Source organism: Manacus vitellinus, unplaced genomic scaffold (assembly GCF_001715985.3).
Source record: "Manacus vitellinus isolate BGI_N305 unplaced genomic scaffold, ASM171598v3 scaffold_1_pilon, whole genome shotgun sequence".
NCBI classification, from domain to species: Eukaryota; Metazoa; Chordata; class Aves; order Passeriformes; family Pipridae; genus Manacus; species Manacus vitellinus.
Genome location: NW_021939396.1, coordinates 32,081,857 through 32,099,407, shown reverse-complemented (window position 1 = coordinate 32,099,407; position 17,551 = coordinate 32,081,857). Strand labels below are relative to the sequence as shown.

Here is a 17,551-nt window from a genome sequence, read left to right as displayed (position 1 = left end):
GAAGAGAAGTCAGAGAGCCAAAACTAACAAACATGGCTCCTCGAGCGGAACAATGGTCCAGAAAACCTAGTAAAAAAGAAAATAAACTTCACTGGCAGTTTGCTTTTTACTGTTAAGGGCTAAGCTACAACTTCATCAAGGCTTTCAAGAAGAGACTTCAAGTAGAACAGTATGCACACTGCACACTTATACAGTGGCTGGAAAGAGTCAGATCGACTGCATATTTCTTATATATATATATATTTATAAGGTGATCTAAAAATACCTCATGCCACAACAAGGAGAAAGATCCACCTCTCTGAGGAAAAAAGTATTTGTAACTAAATAAATGAGTGGTGGTCCTCAATGAAACCACTGCAAGGTCTCTGTCCTGCTCCTAAAACCAGGACCATAAGGTCAACACCGTGTGTGTGTAAAACACACTAAGAGTTATGTTGGCAGTGGGATTAATTTCTGGTATCATTGGCAGAAAATTACAAATGCTCATTTAAAATAATTGTTATGATAAGTGCTGTGTTTAGGCTTTGGTTCTGCAAAGATGAATATGCCTGACACTACGAGCTGTGGTAGCAGCACCTCCGTCAGTGCTGCAAGCTTTGTTGCCTATGGCACTGTGGGGTTTCTGCCACCACTTAGGAAAATTACATTTTAAGTAGCGAGAATTCATCTGCGTTGTTACTGCAAACCCAGCTGAATGAAGAGTTTGTAGTGAATAACCTATGGTTTCCAAACTGTCCATACAATTTTCAGGAGTATTTTCAAGAAAATGTTTTGAAAGAAAAACTTCTATCAGTAGTTACTGATCGAGCAGTCAGTACGGACCGCCTAGCAGCAGCTCTTTTCAATTTGGGGAACTTAAATACATCAGCTAGTTCCGGCTGTTCATTATTTTTGACACTTACTGAGTGTAATAAGTGGGTTTTGTGGCTTATGTTTCCAATATCCTACCGATTGCAGATAGAGAGGGGAAGGGGAGTGGGAAGGGTGCAGGCCATTACATTTTATGGGCTCAGTTACAGATTGCAATTGCACGGTGCTTGTTGGCTATTGCCTTGCAGAGCTTTCCAAAAAGGAAGCCTGTCACACATTTCTTCAGTAGGGGAATGCAAAAGGGAGTACAGTTCTGTGCCAGTCTTTCAGAGAAACTGAGGCAGCACTGACATACATGACTTTCACAGGTGACGCTTCGAGTTTTCAACTAAAGGTAAAATACTTGTATTTTCACCCATTTTCCTCATAGACTTTGTTCCCTAATGTGGCAAACAGGTAACATGAGCATGAAAACATGTCATTGGTGATGCTGTTCAAACCTGGAGGTCACACCTGGCTGTCGCCAGCCATGCCCACAGTCACAGCCATGCCAATACCAAGGCACTGGCCTCTGAAACCACTCGAGAGTTGTGCTGCCGGATCCTGGCTCGCCTTGAAACAAAATGAACTTTCTAGCCCTTCTGGTAGTGAAGATAACCTTGAAAATGTGAAGAGAGTGTAATCTGATGCCTCAGTAAGACTGCAAGGAGCTTGAAACAAAGACAGAGAGATGTGAACTGCCCCAGCCATCTCTCTCTGGGCCCCATGGACTCAGCATTTCTGTGGTCGTGGAGTCTGGCATTTTTCCAAGATTCCACAGAATCTCGCATGTTTGCTGCAAAATTCATTATTTTGCTGCAGCCAGGTGCTGGATGTTTTTTGGTTTGGGTTTTTATTTCCCCCCTCCCCCTACCTTGCTGAAACCAACTACTCACTCTGCGTCTTTCCATTAGCAGAGGTATGAGGTGAATTTTTGGTGCAAGTGCTGCTCTCTGGTACATGGCATGGGGTACGCAGGAGAGAAGTGTCCAGTGAGCAGCAGGGAGGAGAAAGAAGTTGGAAATATGCAGCCAGGCTGCCCAGAGCTGAGGTTTGGGGGCTGCAGGGGAAATCAGAGAAGATTAACTGCTAGAGTGGACCAAGAGTACCTCCTTTTTTGGCTCATTGGGTGCACACCGTTTGGAACTAACTTGACTGCTGAGGGCCTCAGAGTCTTCGCTCTGTTTTCCAGATGGGCAAACTCCACCATCAAAAATAATCAATGCTGAAAATACTTCTTGGTGTAAAATTTTGAAAAGCGAATTTTCACTTATGAGCCTGGACAGGGTAGGAAGGAAAATTATTTTATGCTGTATAATAACCTAATATCGCTACCAGAGAGAGTTAGGGAAAAAACACCTTCCAAATTGCTTAAAACTGCCAATATTTACTTGTGAAAAATTTCTTGTGCTGAGTTTTGCAAATAAATAAGAACAATGCATTTTTTAAAAAAATCAATAGGCAAATCAAATGAAATAAAATACCCACTGGCCTCTACAATGCCCTTTTTCTGAGTTTTTTAAAGTCATTCATCAGGGTACCTCTAAACCACATGTATGTCTATATCAAGTACATCATGATGAATCTTCTGATTATCAGTGTTTTTCATGTTTCTAGGGCTTCTAGAGGGTTTCTGGGGCAACGGATTCATGCCAATGCCAAGTTTGGAACCGGTAGATTTAGCCTACCACACATGTAAGCCATGATAAATTTACATCAATTTTTTTAAATCAATTTGTGTAAGATGTACTGTTATCCATTCTCAATTTCCTTATAATCAGAATTTCTCTAACATCCAAAATGATATTTTCATGTCAAAAATAATTAAAACCAGAGGTGGTTTTTTTCTTCTCAGGTATGTATGAGCAGTGAGACTCATTGCAAATGACTGTCAGGCAGAAAAGCCCCCTCAGGGTGGTGAAGAACAGGACTTACAAACTCAAATGGAGATTGGAGCATTAGTAATCAAACCTGGCATGAGATTCAACCCTATGCATAGCACTTTAAAGTGTAAGTATGTTGGCTGTGTATTAGACTTCTGGATCTCAGTAGCAAGCCAAATAATACTACTTTATTGATGGCTGCTCCAAAGTTGACCAAGAAGTACATCCACAGAAAGTTCAGTGTGGCGAGCAGCATGGCATTTGGACAGTCTTTAAGAAGAAACAGCCCAGTCATTGAGGCAGCCCAGTTGTATGAATTTGTAACATCTTGGTTATCATTGATATGCCTGCTTCACTGAAAAACTGAAATCAAAAATTATTAATAGAGAAATAAAAACAAAAAAACCCCAGACCGTTTGTTTTAGCTTGATAAAAAAGGAGTGAACCATCTTTAGCAGGTGCTTATAACACTAACAAACGCACTTCAAAGTCTTTTTTGGACTTGGAAAGAAGCAGAAGATCAGTGAAATTCTCAGGCAGGATACAACACTGATATCATCTGTCTAGCCAGCTTCAGATTTGGGTTCTGCTTCTTTCTCAGGCACCTAGTAAAAGAGAGGCAGGGGCAGGTGTAGTGTTCAAGTTTGCAAATGCAAGTTTCAAAGTCAGCTCCTAAAGAATGTGAACCAAGCACAACAGTACCATTAGAACAATTTCTCCAGATGATGAAAGTGTTGCTTAGAGACTAAAATCCACTCTCAGCTCCACCAGTGTAACAGAGAGCAGAAGTGAGTTTACTGGGCTTATTATGGTATCCTCTGTACATGTTAACACTGGCAGGCTGGATTCCTGTGTGCAACATCACCCTCTTCCTCAACAGAGAAATCTTGGCCAAAGACAGTGGCGAGTACTTACTCATCTACTCTCTCTCACTCTTGTCTGAAAAAATTTTTTTCATTTTCCTTTCCTTTCACCTCCCAGTACTTTCTCCATTGTTCATCTAGCTCTGTCTTTCAAAAACATTATACACTTTCATTTCTCAGTTGTTGAATAAAGCTCCTCCCTCCTCCACATGTACCTGAAATTGCTTTCACTGCATAGTTTGCATAGGCCACTTTCAAGATTAAATTACCTTTCAACTGGCACTTGTAGGGACATTTTCCTCTTTTCCTATGGACTAGCACCAGGTTTTAGAAGACACTGTATGTGTTTGGGATCTTAAATCCCAAACAGGTTTTGGGTTCTGGGTTTTAATGACAGAGTGCTAATCTATCCCTCACCCTCTCTTTCTTTCTTTCTTGTATGCACACATAGAGAGCAAAATAAACGAAAACAGAATCATCTTTATTTTCGCTGAGACTATTTTGCCTTCTGACTACTGCTTTTAGGAAATCTCCCTGTTGGTCAACTGGCTGCTGCAAATGCAGCAGCCTCTCCAGTTATGAATGAGTTCAAGTGAGACTTAATTGAAGGATTAGATTCCAGGGTTTAATACCGAATTTTAAACCTATCCAATGACAGTGCAGTCAGAAGACACCCTGCCCTGTGCCATGTACCTTTGAGCACTTCAGACCTCATCGTTTACAGAAGCCTGAGTTCTTGTAGATGCAGCAGGTCTATTCAGCAGTTACTGGTTTAGATTTTGATAATCCTGATAGCATCCATGACTACCACTCACGTGGGTAATTTGAAGGGAAGCTCTGAGCAGATGAAGTGTTTTACAGGCTCCCTGGACTACGTGGTGAAAAGAAGGAATGGAATGAATAACCCCAACAGGAGTGCTGGTAGTGCCAAACCATGAACAAATATTTCCCTTAATACTCCTGTTAAGTGACAGTTACATTTGTCATTACATACAGCTCCAGCATACAATTACCCAGCCCAAACCCTCCACAGCATGTGAAGCCCAGACTATGCTGGGCATACAGAGTAGAAGTATTGCAGTGGAAGTCACAGAAAATCCTGACAGCATCAAGGAAAGGCTTTTCATGCATGGAAGGAAGCCTGATCCTAAAGAGAACACAGAGCTTGGGTGGTGCTGAAAGTTCTGGCACTGCAACTGCAAACAGGACCATCCCTGTTTAGCACTAGTCAGTAACCATGGCCACCCCTTTCTCTAGGAGTTAACTGGTCCTGTCCACACATTGCTGTAGCAGTGATGGATAAATACCCAAATGTACACATAGAGACAAGACTGTGGAACAAATGAACACTGGAAACTAACCAAAGACATATTGCTTTAGACAGTAAAAACAACACTAGACGTCAAGTGTAACAAAACCATCCAACACAATAAGCTTATTATTAGGTGCTTATATTTTTCTACTCTGTTGCTACATGAAAAGCTAACACAAGCATCAGGGAAACTGAATATAGAGTCATAGAATACAAGGGGAAGAGTGAGAGAGAATGCAGAGTACTGTCAAATGTAAAAAATAAACAGATCAGAAAAAATGCAGGAAATAAATCTAATCAAATTTACTAAATAGTACTTTTGGGACTTATCTTACAACTGGTAAAAATAAGGCAATTTCAAGGTGTGCTTTTTTTGTTAAACAACCCAGAATAAAAACATTTATGTAGCATTTTGATGTTCACTGAGTGCCAAGAATGATATCACAAACTAAACTAACAAATCCAAAACACACACTAATCATTTGACCATGCATGAAACATTATTGTGTGTGATAGTTTGCAAAATTTCTTACTATTATGACTTTATAAACAGGCATTTAAAAGAAACAACAATGCTGTTATACTTTTTTTGCCACTGTTCTTAAGACTTTGCAGTTAGGAGTTGCACTGGCTTCTCCCAGAAGCAGTATTTGCATATATTCACACAAAGAGAAGTAACTTCAAATAATGGGATGAAAACTCTCTAACAGATCAAAATGTCAACAACATAAATGCAGCAAGCCAAATATTTCTTTGAGAAAGTAACAACCATCATTTTGTAATATGACTCACTGAAGACAAATATTTTTAAAGGTATATCTAATTTTCTGTAGCTTTAGCATAAGCCTCCATCTCTCAATGAATTCATCATTCACTGCTTCTTCCAATCACTGAAAGTGCATGTACCTCTCTAAGACTCTCATCCACTTGGTTGCCACAAAAATAATTACCACTTTAAAAGCTGTAACTTTTTTTCTCAGGACTGACAAGTTGTTTACTTACAGACTTCCCATTTATTCCCTCAGGGTCTTCCATTGAAGATTTCTCCTTCCAAATTATATACGGGCTATTAGTTACAGTGAGGTTCAGACAGTCCTAGTACACACACACCTGTGGAAAAGACAGTACCACATCGACGGATTAATTTGTTGGCATGAAACTAGAAGGTGATCTTCACTTCTGCAACTTTTCATTAACTAACAAGTATTCACAAGTTAGGAGCAGTTGTCTTTGAAGAACTGAATCAATCTTGAAAATAAATACATAGCTGAGCTGTTTACCACAAATCCACGCAAGCCAAAAGCAGGCAGCAAGAGCTCTGTTGTGCTTGCTGTCGGCAGACAAATGAAAGGCAGCCAGGAACTCTTTTACCGACACTATTTCTGTGCCAACAACACATCTCTTCTTCTTTTGATTTTTTTCTTTTAGGAAGCTCAGCCTCCCCTGATATCTATCAATGTCAATTGTACTTTAATGCTAAGAGGAAATAATAACAAAGAAACATGATTGTAGATTGAGCCAGGATAAAAAAGAAAATCCACAAAGTTTTCAAAATGTTGCCCTCAAGCTAAGGATATTTTTATACTAAATCTCTTCAAGTTTACATTAGGTCGCAGTTCTAGGCCCTATAAATTATAAATATGGGATACTTTGTGTTCTCTCACCTTTGGAAATGGTGTTCTTTGATGTTAAAAATAACAGTGAAGTGCTGAGATGAAATAATGAAGGCTTACTCCCCAAACAGATATAAATCCAAAATATGGTTTCCTTTCATGAGCAATTTTCTTTAGAATAAAATGCCATGAACTTCTTAAAATTCAGAACTATTCACTGAAGTAATTAAAACAAGCCCAGCTAAAATCCTCATTAGAAAAATTGGCTTTTTTTTAATAACAGGGGCAAATGCTGTCTGCTAAAGTATAATAAAAATGAAAATCTGGGGGGTTTAAGTGTGTGTATGTATATTTAATATATACCTTATATACAGTGAAATGTGAAAAGTACTTTGGTTTTCTATGACAGGTGAAGATCCGATGGTCTGAAGATATTCAGTTTGTCCTAAAACCACTCTGCATATGAAATACTTATAATTTAGGATCAGGATCCAAAACCTTATTCTGCATATTTCTACCTGAATAAGACTCTCACAAGAAAATAAAAAAGTCTCTTCGAGCCCAGTTGTTTGGACAGTATTTATTGCACACATTTGGCTACTTCTATAAAATCTAAGCATTAAGAAAGTGTTAACAGGTTCACTCTGCACCCTAAGGAAGATGCTAATATGAACCATGCTTCTGCAATGCATCCACTCCCTTCTTTCTGGTTTACAATTGAGAGATCAAATCCAGTCCTGCTCCTGCTGAGAACAATGGCCAATCTGCAATATTTCTACGAAATCTGGTGCCCGTATTTGTTCTGACACCAGATTATAGGTTAGAAAATTACTCAAGGCTTTAAAAGCTGACAATTAAAGTTAGGGAGGGGAAGGACAAGAAGTTCTCATAATTAAAAAAAAAAATAATAGCAAAGGGCAGAAGAAAACAACTCTCTAACAATGCCCTGCTCCTAAGCAATGACTGACATCTGTTTCAAAAACTCTTTTATTGCAAAATTCAATAAATGGAAAAACCCCACAAACTGAAAGTCTGCAACTTCAGCGAAGGAATAAAACGGAGCCTTTTCTGATGGAAAAATATTCATAAGTCAATTGATGTAATGCTGGTATGTGGATGACCTGACAGATTTTCAGATCAGCAGTGCTCTCTTTACTTTATGGAAAGAAAACTTTACCAAGACTGGTAATTTTCTATTAAAGCCCAGATGGAAAAAGCATATACGTTTTATAGTACATTGTAGTTCAACCATAATTAGGCAACCCTACTTGCAGAAGCTGCTGCAGCAAACATTTTCTCTCTCTGGGAGAAATTCCTACAACACACCAGCATCAAAAGAGCCCACTCTTGTATTTTCTGCTCTGACATATGCTGCCCTGAAAGTCACTGCAAAAGAGATTTACAAAAAGCTCCTATATATACCCCCACACTCCTTGAGGCAAAGACTTTTCTTTCTCAGCAGACATCAGAGACCTCTGGCAGCATAATCAAGCAAGCAGTAACATTAGGGCTTAGACAGTAATACAGAACAGCTGATTTACAATGAAATTAAGTAATTTTAATTTTGAAAAATGCAACTTTTGAACAAGAGTAACCTAAGTTATCCTCATTCTAATTGTCATCTTAGGTTATTCTTAATTTTAGTAAAGCTTTACAAAAACTAATTAAATTCCCTTGACTTGTTAATCTATCAAAAATTACATATAAATTACATAAAGTATCTATTACAGAGAAGTTGTTATATTCAAAATACGCCACCAAATATGAGTGGGACAAAAACTCAAATTACTGAAAAAGACAAGATCCAAATTGAAGGGAAGTCATGAAAGTACATATCCCATTTTATTTTTCTCTATTACTCTGGAAGTCATTTGCTTGGTTAAATATTATTACTGTTAAATACGCGATGGTAGCAGTTAAGAGTCCCACCAGCTAAAGCAGTACTATTGTACCAGGCATGACAACCAGCAGCCCTCTTTTCCAAACAGCTATTACAATTTTAAAGGGAATAAAAACCCACAAAGAAGTACAGAAAATGGTTTACGGGGGATTTTTATTCCCTTCTTTCTGAAATGTTAGCCAACGCTGTGCAATTTTCCCCACACACATGGATCTGAACATGTGCCTCTGCCACCAGGCACGGGGCGGCTGCCAGTCACTCCCAGCCATGCTGCAGAGGTGGCCAGGAGCTTCAATAAGCTCCTTGTCCTGGAAGGGCTGTCCCCATCCGAGCACCCACCCGAAAACCTGACAAAAGCGAGCGGTCGATCACCCGGGAAGCAGATGTTAAACACAGTCAGGAATACTGAGAAATAATCTCTTAGGGCTGGAAGGTACCAATGGAGGGTGATCTCTAGTACAGAGAGCACCAAACTGAAGGGTGACCAAAAAGTAACTAGCTATGTCTGACCCCTGGCACCTAGACACCTACATTGAAGGACCAGGAACCTAGTTTCTTGTGCTTGCTGAGCTGTTCTCCATAAAAACTGCATTTCCCAAGCAAGGTCCACTCTGTCACTAATATCCACATCTTGGAGCTGTCCCAGAGCTGCTGTAACCCACCTTCAGCTGCAGTGAGCCACTGACAAAACTCACAGTGATCAGAAACAGCACAAACACAATATCTTGGGCTACCTTACTCTTTCCATCACCAAGGAGAAGGAATTAAACTTTTTTCCTGTTCCTGGGCCACCAGTAAAATCACTTCTCTCTTACAACTTCCCAGCCGATTCATTGCAGTCTCCAAGATAAAGTCGTTTTTAGTGTCATCAGTGGATACTGCTTTGCTTTTATTTTTTCATGCTTTCTCAGAAACTAGTAGAATTTGCCAGTAACATCTAGACAAAATTGAACCTCTCCAAAGCATATTCATTTGTTAGAAGAAAAAAAAAACAACTCAAACCAAAACATAAAACCCACATGTACTTTATGATTTGGTAGAGAAAATCCTGAAGAGGTTATGAGGCTGGGCAAAACGGTCTTTATTTACCCTGCAGATGATAGCATGTGATATTTCACAGTTGATATTAGGGAACTCGATGGTTTTGATTTTAGGTGCTATATTTGGGAAGTTTCCTTTTTAGCACTTTCTAAAGACTCGCTACATTCGCTCCATTCCCAGGTAGGTCTCTCGTCCCCCACCCCTGCTCCCTTTTAAGGTGTTAAATTTGGCAGATAACCTGGGTAGCATTTAGAAAACAATTATTTCCAAATGCTGGGAAAGAAACTTGCCAAGCGTAACAGCTGAAAACCAAAAAGAAAAAAGAAAAAAAGAGGAAGGAAATAAAATGGAAGAGGGAAAGACATTTTTTAAAAACGAAATTTAGAAGGGACCTTTCAGCAGCTTTATAAACAATTAACTCCAGCGCTGTGACTGAAGACCACCTCTGATTCAGCCTGGAACGTCCACAGATGCAATACAGCATCCTGCCTTCCAGCGAGCCTCAGGGACGCCAGCAAAACAGATAGGTGTCCAGATGTGCGGAACCTAACGTGCACATCTGCTGGAAGATATCCCACACCAACTGCAGTGCTGACACTGACCTAGACACAGACTCTGGGGGTTTGCAAACCCTCAGACCTCTCTGTGGGTACACAGTGTGCAGATAACAACACTCTACAACAGTACAAGAGGTAGGTCGCCCCCTCTGCATCCCCATAAGCATCCATGTCCATCTCAACAGATCTTTTTTTCCATTACCATCAAGCAGAAATGCATGGAGTGTTGAGACTTGTGGCTGAAGTAAACTTGTGGGAAAGAGGGCCGAAAAAGTTCAGTTTTATTGGAAACTTTCCTTTATATAAATACAGAACAAGGACTCCGGTGTCCTAGACAGGCATGTTTAAAACCCATGGCACTTACACTCGCCGTGATGTCTAGTTCAGCACCAAAGTAATCTCATACTTTTTAAGCCAGTAATATAAACTAAATATCTAGATTTTTTCACTATGTGAGTACTTTTAACTTTAAAATAAAGATTAAAATATCAATTTAAACCAAAAATGATAGTCTTTCCCTAATGTTTTAATTTCACTGGGAAGTTAAGTTTCTGATAAGGGAATATGAGGTCTCATCTACCTACACAGGAACCTTACTGGGTGCTGGACCAGACTAACAGAGGAGATTCAAGAGCATAAAGAAACAAGAAAGAAAGTAGGAGTGAAGCACTATCAAAACAAAAAATACATCACAGACAAATGCTATTAGTGACAGCCTAGACAAATATATTTACTACTTTTTGAATCCTGATTACATTTATAAAATTGCTACGACACTGTAAGCCTGTCTTGAAGGAAGCATTCAACAACAAAGTTTGTGCCACATTTCTCCCATTTACCATTAAATCTAACAAGAACACAAGGGCCACGATACTGGTTCAGACCAACAATCCTTCTAGCGCTGTCCCCAACAACAGCCATAACTGGACACAGAACAGCAACAACAGAACAAGCGTATGCCATTTCCCTGACATTTTCCCAATTTCCTGCCATTTGAGTTCAGAGGGTTTCCTGAGCCTGATGGAGTTCATCTGTCTAGCAACCCTCAGTACAGCTCTCTCAAATACTCGTCTATTCTCTTCCTGAACCCATGTAAACTTTTTTTTTTGTTCCTAGGAATTCTGAACATTCATTTTTGGGGGGAATTACTAAACACTGAATAAATTTTCTTGGAATTATCTTAGATGCCAAGATGTCATTTCTGAGAGGTGAGGGTCAGCTCAGTGCCCATCACTTTCCATGTACAGTTACAACTATTTTATTCAAGATTTAGCAGCTCACATTTACCTCTGCAGAATTTCATTTGTCATTTCTTTGTCTAGTGACCTTTCTCATAAGGTCCTTGTGCAGTTCTTCACAGTCCACTCTCCTTGATATTCACCTCAAGTGGAAGCAACCTAAAAAAATCATTGTGCCTCATTAGCGCAATTATTCAGACTCAGCTATTTGGAGAAAGTGGGGTGAGAATAACAGAAAATTCCCACCTGAAGAAATAAAGAAAGGCAAAAGATGTCGGCATGTTTTTAAGGGAACCTGCTGGTTTCTGATTTCAGCAAGCTCAGAAGAGCTTTCTGTTCTCCCAGCATTGGAAGAGATGGTCAAATACAAAGAAAACTCTCCTGAGGTGGAGAAAGAAACCTGACAATGTAATGTTCTTAAGTCCCAGAGTACTTGGGAAAAGTGATGGTATAAGACCGGAGACCTGAAAAAAATCAGGTAAATAATCTCCCATTACTTTTACAGGTTCTAAAACTAAAATATAACTGTTTCAAAAACTATCTTGATGAAGTCTTTGTGTTTCTGCATCCAATGGTCAGGAATGGTTTAAACTGCGAAAAGGAATGAGGACCTCGTGAGTATGTGCATCAAGTGTGAAACCTGGTGCCTGCAATGGCCAGATTTCTGACTGTAATCTCACTGGTACAGACACCCAACAGGATGCCTCTTTTGGGAAGCTCCATTAAAGGTTAAAGTGGGATACACACATACATATAAAAATTTGAAGCAATAATATTATTCTAAAAGCAGAGCTCTCTAAACATAGCAAAAGATCACATTTTTCATTGAATACTGAATACACATGGAAGTTATACTGCAGAACAATGTTAAAATTATACTGGCAACTTTTTAAATTACTTACAAAATTAATACGATGTTTAAACTACCTAGTGGAATCAACTTTATTGGTATCTGAAATGTGGTTGAAACTATTCAGAAAAGAAACACACTAACAATTTAGGACAGGAAATACAGAATATTTTTAAGGTAAAAACATAAGGGAATATTTTGCTTTTAAAAATTAATAAAATTACCATTTATAAGGTGAACTCTGACTCAAACAAGGATTAAACAGCTTCGCTCTTAGCATTCCATGGGATCTTTATCATCAAAAAGTTACAATTTCCCTCATTTTATTTATGTATCATTAACAAAGAACAAAACCAGAACGCAACAGCCTACTCCTTTGTTGTAATTTCTTTGAGCAATAAATCTGCTTTCTGCTTTTTATGTGTCAAGCACACTACAAAAGGTGAGAGGATCCACAGATTAATGGTATTAGACTAAATGTCAAGGTTAATAAAGAATATGAAATACATACAAGAAAAATGTTGAGCTACGAATCATAACATGCAACTGGAACATTTACCTACTTCAGGAAAGAAGTGTAAGATGCTTTACAAACAAAGCTTTCTTTCAACCCGTGTGGTTCTGTACAATGTTTCCAATGAGTAGTAATTACATATGTGCTTTAAGAAGTCTTTCTACACCTATTATAATTTCAGATTAAAGGGAGGGCATTACTTATTATTTTACATGAGCTTTTAAAGTAGTTTGTAAAATATATGCAGTCCATAAAAGTTTGTCGTCTAACAACAAACAACTGTACTGCTTCTGCAGAATTCAGCACAAACAAGTAAAAAATTTCTAGTTATAATTAATACAAGTCACATGTAAAAGTTTTAAGGTTTATACAGATCAATTAGAGTAATTTTCCTCTCAGTTAAAGGTTTAACTTTAATAATTTTTTTAACTTCTTTTCCTTTTTTAAATAAATCAGATACATTTGAGTCTGAAATTGTAACAACCTTCATTAAAGCCTAGGTTTCCCCGAAGCTGGCAAAAGCATTCAAGTAAGAAACAGTACTAGCAGTATTTTCAGCAGTGGAAGCCACAGCATCCCGGAGAGCAGAAAAACACACCCAAATAGGATGGGTTACAGAAAGCATGGTTGCAAGGGAGTCATCCTGGCTATGGAAAGCTAATGCTCAACAGGGAAAGGCACAGACCAAAGTCTTGGCATCCTCCAGTGCAGGCGACCCCAGTGCATGGTTAGGGTCAGTTGAAGCCCCATGCTCTGTGAGAACCACCAAATCGCCTCTGAACTCACCCTACCCTTGGGAGCAGTGTAGATGCCCTTCTGTGGCACAGAGCCATGTCTCCAGTGTCTCTGTGTGAGTGCCACTTTCAGATTTCACAACAGATTCACCACGAATAGAATGTGCACAGCAGTGACCGTCCTCACATCACCATCAGTAACGCTAAGGTTGCTGCTCTCTTCTTTAACTACCACACAATAAGAAAACATCTCTCAAGGTCAACCAAAATTTTCATTGGTAAATCCCAACATTTACATACCACAAGATGCATCTTATTTTCAATCTTTACAAGAGATCAATACCTACAAATACTTCTGCTTTTCATCATGCAGTAATGAATGAAATAGGTGTAAATTTAACTAGCAGGTGCAAGTAGTCTATTTTCTTCATTTGGACTCATCTATGAGAATGGAATCTCATCCATTCTCTGTTAAGTACAAATGATAGAGCAGGAATGGTCCTAAGACTGAGAAAACCAGAAGGCTGTATCACTGAAAATCTGTCAATGCAAGATCCAGTGGGATATTTAAAAGGCACCCTATCAGCTTAAGCACCTATATTTGTTTGTCTGTTTATACTGCAAGCACTCTTATGAATTACAGTAAACACCCAGCTGCACCTTTAGTCACCTAAATACCATGTGAAGCCTGATCCACGGTGACCAGAAATACCCTCAATTCACTAACTGAAAGTTAATTTTGAAGCAGAGGTGATACTGTATTTACATAACAATGAAGCCAGCTTTCCTTTACCCTTCTGTGCTACATCCTCAAGCTGCTGCCTCTCAGGGGGTAATTCCGGGGAAGGTGCTGCCCACTCCCTTTGGGGCCATCCCTGCTCTGAGTGGGTCAGGGGAGGAGGTACTGATTGGGACCTCTCTCTCTTCTCTACCCCGCAGTCACTCCTTATGAAACTAAATCTCCACCAATAAATTGTTGCCAAATTTTGACAATTGGAATTGGAATATTACATATTATAGGGGAAGAGAAGGAAATTGTTGTAAGAGCATTTATAGGACTCCCAGTTCCCTGGAAAATAATGCTAAAAACATTTTAAAATACTGGTTTGTTCAACTGTGTCATACCTTTTGCTTGACAGATTACATGCTTTTCCTCTGATTTCTTCCAGACTCTGTGTTCATGAAAATGAATTCAGTAACTTATAATTTTTAACATAATAAAACCTGAAAACTTAAGGATTTGGAACCTAGATAAATAGGTTCTGCTTACATAACTACACAAAGATACATTATGTGTTTTTTGTCAGCAAAAAACGCACAGAGTTAAGTCAAACAGCAGTATGTAGTTTCAGTTCTCCATGTCTCCAAATTATCTATCAAAGAGAATGAATTTTATATACATTTATGAAAAAACCAAAACACACAAGAGCACAGCACAGCTGAAGTTAAGTCATTAAATCGGTCTGTTCTCTAGCAAAAGCCACACTTCTTACAAATTTGTTTATCCTAATAGTCTTGTAATATTTTCACCATCACAGCTCAAAATAGAACTTTATTGTAATATATTACTGACTTTAGTAACATATTAAGTGTGAAAAATGTAACAGACAATGATTCTTATCCATAGAACATGATTTTTACAATTATTATTAAAAAGAATGTTTCATTTATCAAATAATGTTATAGCTATTATAAATATTATCATAATAAAGGAGAAAGTGAAGAATGAACTACATCAACATTCTGAACATAATGTTTCCATTTCCTCTGCCAACAGTATAACCTAAAAGATGAAGAAAATTTTATTCACACAACACAATGCTATCCCCGTCAATATTCAGATGATAAAGAGCTCAAGCTATTGAACTGAGAAATTAAAGTTCAGAAATTTCAGGAATTAGGCCGATTGCCTAAAGTGGCAGTAGGTGTGACTCACTTATGGAAACAGCATGAGAAGGACAGAGAAACAACTTCAAGTTGGAAAAGCTTTTAAAAGCATACGAAGTACCCGGCTGTGGCCTCCTTGATTTTAAGGACTTTACACACAATTTCCGCTCTTATAAATAAAAAGAGCTTTCTCCTAGCTCACTTCATTATAAGGGGAGCTGCAGACCCACCTCAGAGGGCAGGAGTTCACCTCTGTGATTTTTCCAGGCAGCCCAGCACAGTGGGGGCCCTGGGCAAACTGGGGCACTGGTGTCTGCACTGCCTACACACCTGGGGCTTGCCCGGGGTATGGGCAGCAGCTGCCCTCAGGCTCCCCCAGGAATCTGCCCCTGCAGGTGTCCCACCCAGGCAGCCACAGCTCACCATCACACCATCCAACCTGGGCAAATCTTACTTGGTCCAACCACTAAAGCCTTTTCTTTGGTAGCTTGACCCATATCACAGAATTCAATGGTAAGCTCATATTTTACTTCCTATGGCCATGCAGTAGGATTAGCATTAAAAGTGTCCAGACATTTGAGAAATCATTATCTTATGATGTTTGGTATATCAGATTAAACAGTCAAAGATAAAAAGAGGAAAAATGAGAGGAAGGAAAAAACCTCAAGCCCCTTAACTCAATTTAAACTCTTAATTTTGTATCACTCTCCCTCTCTCTAAATCTAGGGGGAAAGGTTATTTTGAGCAATAATATTTTTGGATTCTATTATTAAGTAATTGAATGAAAGAAACAAAGAAAATAACCTAAAATTCTCAAAATGCACAGGATGCAAGAGGCCCCAGTTTCCAGCTGACTTGTAGAAACTGTTCAAATGACCTCTGAAAAATTTACAGTTCTCCTGCCAGAGCCCATCCCTCACCTTGCCCATAGTGACAGATTTTGCAGCACACGGAGGACAGAGCCACAGAAAAAAGAGTGACTTGCTTCCTCCTTTTTCTTCCTGCACTTTTTATGATTCAGTTTACATGAGAAGATGCACCTAATGATGAAAATTAGGAATGAAACATCAGGCCTGGAATAAATAACACAGCCATCAGGAACCAGTGACTTGGTTTCTATTCATATGGGTTATAAACATTTTTATCGATGCTATTACAATTTCTACAATTCTGAAGACTGGTGAATCATTAAGAAAGAGCAGATCATACATTTTAAAGGCTGTTGAAGAATACATATACTCACATTTTACCTTACACTGAAATCTATGGTAAAATAAGTTGTGTGCAAGCTAGAACAAAGGTTTGGGAGAAATGTATCTAGACTAGCCTTCAGAAGACATGCCAGTTACCTCCATGAGCTGCAGTCCTCAGTTGGGGACATTTCCATACATATTGCCCTTCTGTCTCTTACTTTCTGATGCAGCTGGATTACCTGCTCCATGACTACTCCGTGATCCTACAACTACCCTCATTATGGTTCATGCTTACATAGCCTTTGGCAAAGAATGAACAGCTCTAATCTGGAAATTGTTTCATAGGGACTTTCCACACACCACTCTTTTTAAAGAACTTCTTACAGCACTGAATGACCTTTTTCTCTTCTTATAACCATATTTTTATTTTAAAGACTATGGAAAGTGTGAGTCTTCAAACGTAGCAACTGTCTGGTGCTACCGTTCATACTGCATTTTGCTAGAGCATATGTAACCATGACAGTGTTTTGATACTAAAAGTCAGTGGGTACTCTTCGTAATTCAAACACAACAGTATGTTCCTAGGAGCCTAAGAGAAAAAAAAGGGGGAGGGTGTGAAGCTTGATGTTATATTTTAATAATTGAAGAAAACTCTGATCTTTGACTTTGTGATAGAAAAATTGCCTATTTAATTAGTTTTAAAGAACAGAGTATTTCCAGAAAAAAAAAAAGCTTTAATTCCAAGACGAACAACACAGACTAAAACCATCTCAGAACTAGTCATATCCATCCATCTTTTTGAAGGGCTTAGGTGACGGCAGGAGAAATAAGTACCCCAGAAAGCTAGCTAGCACCTGTGGGTGCACCCCTTCCCTGCCGCCGATGCTCAGCACTCTCCTCCCAAGGTGCTGGGATGCGGGAGCGGAGATGGGAGAGGACAGGAGAGCATCCGTCCTTCCCTCCTGTCTTTCCCCGACCCGCTGGAGGCAGCCAGCCAGCGGACTCTCGGTGGGGAGGCGGCCGCTCCAGCAGGACACCGGGACACCGGGCGCCGCGGTCGTGGATGCCGTCGGTGTCCCTGCCATCGGCTTGCTCCCGTCCGTCGAAAGGAGTTGCC

At 39.3% G+C, this 17,551-nt stretch overlaps 1 protein-coding gene across 1 annotated transcript in view; it reads right to left on the bottom strand.

The window, feature by feature from the left end:
• The window catches only part of EYA1 (EYA transcriptional coactivator and phosphatase 1), a 157,104-nt gene extending 145,727 nt beyond the window's left edge, over window positions 1-11,377 (bottom strand). Inside the window, exons 1-2 of the mRNA XM_018079435.2 lie at window positions 11,306-11,377; window positions 5,910-6,017 (exon numbers count right to left, since the gene is read on the bottom strand). Of these exons, the coding sequence (XP_017934924.1) occupies window positions 5,910-5,942 (33 nt within the window). The 5' untranslated portion in view covers window positions 5,943-6,017; window positions 11,306-11,377. The remainder of the gene's footprint in view (window positions 1-5,909; window positions 6,018-11,305) is intronic.
• Between the last annotated feature and the right edge of the window lie 6,174 nt (window positions 11,378-17,551).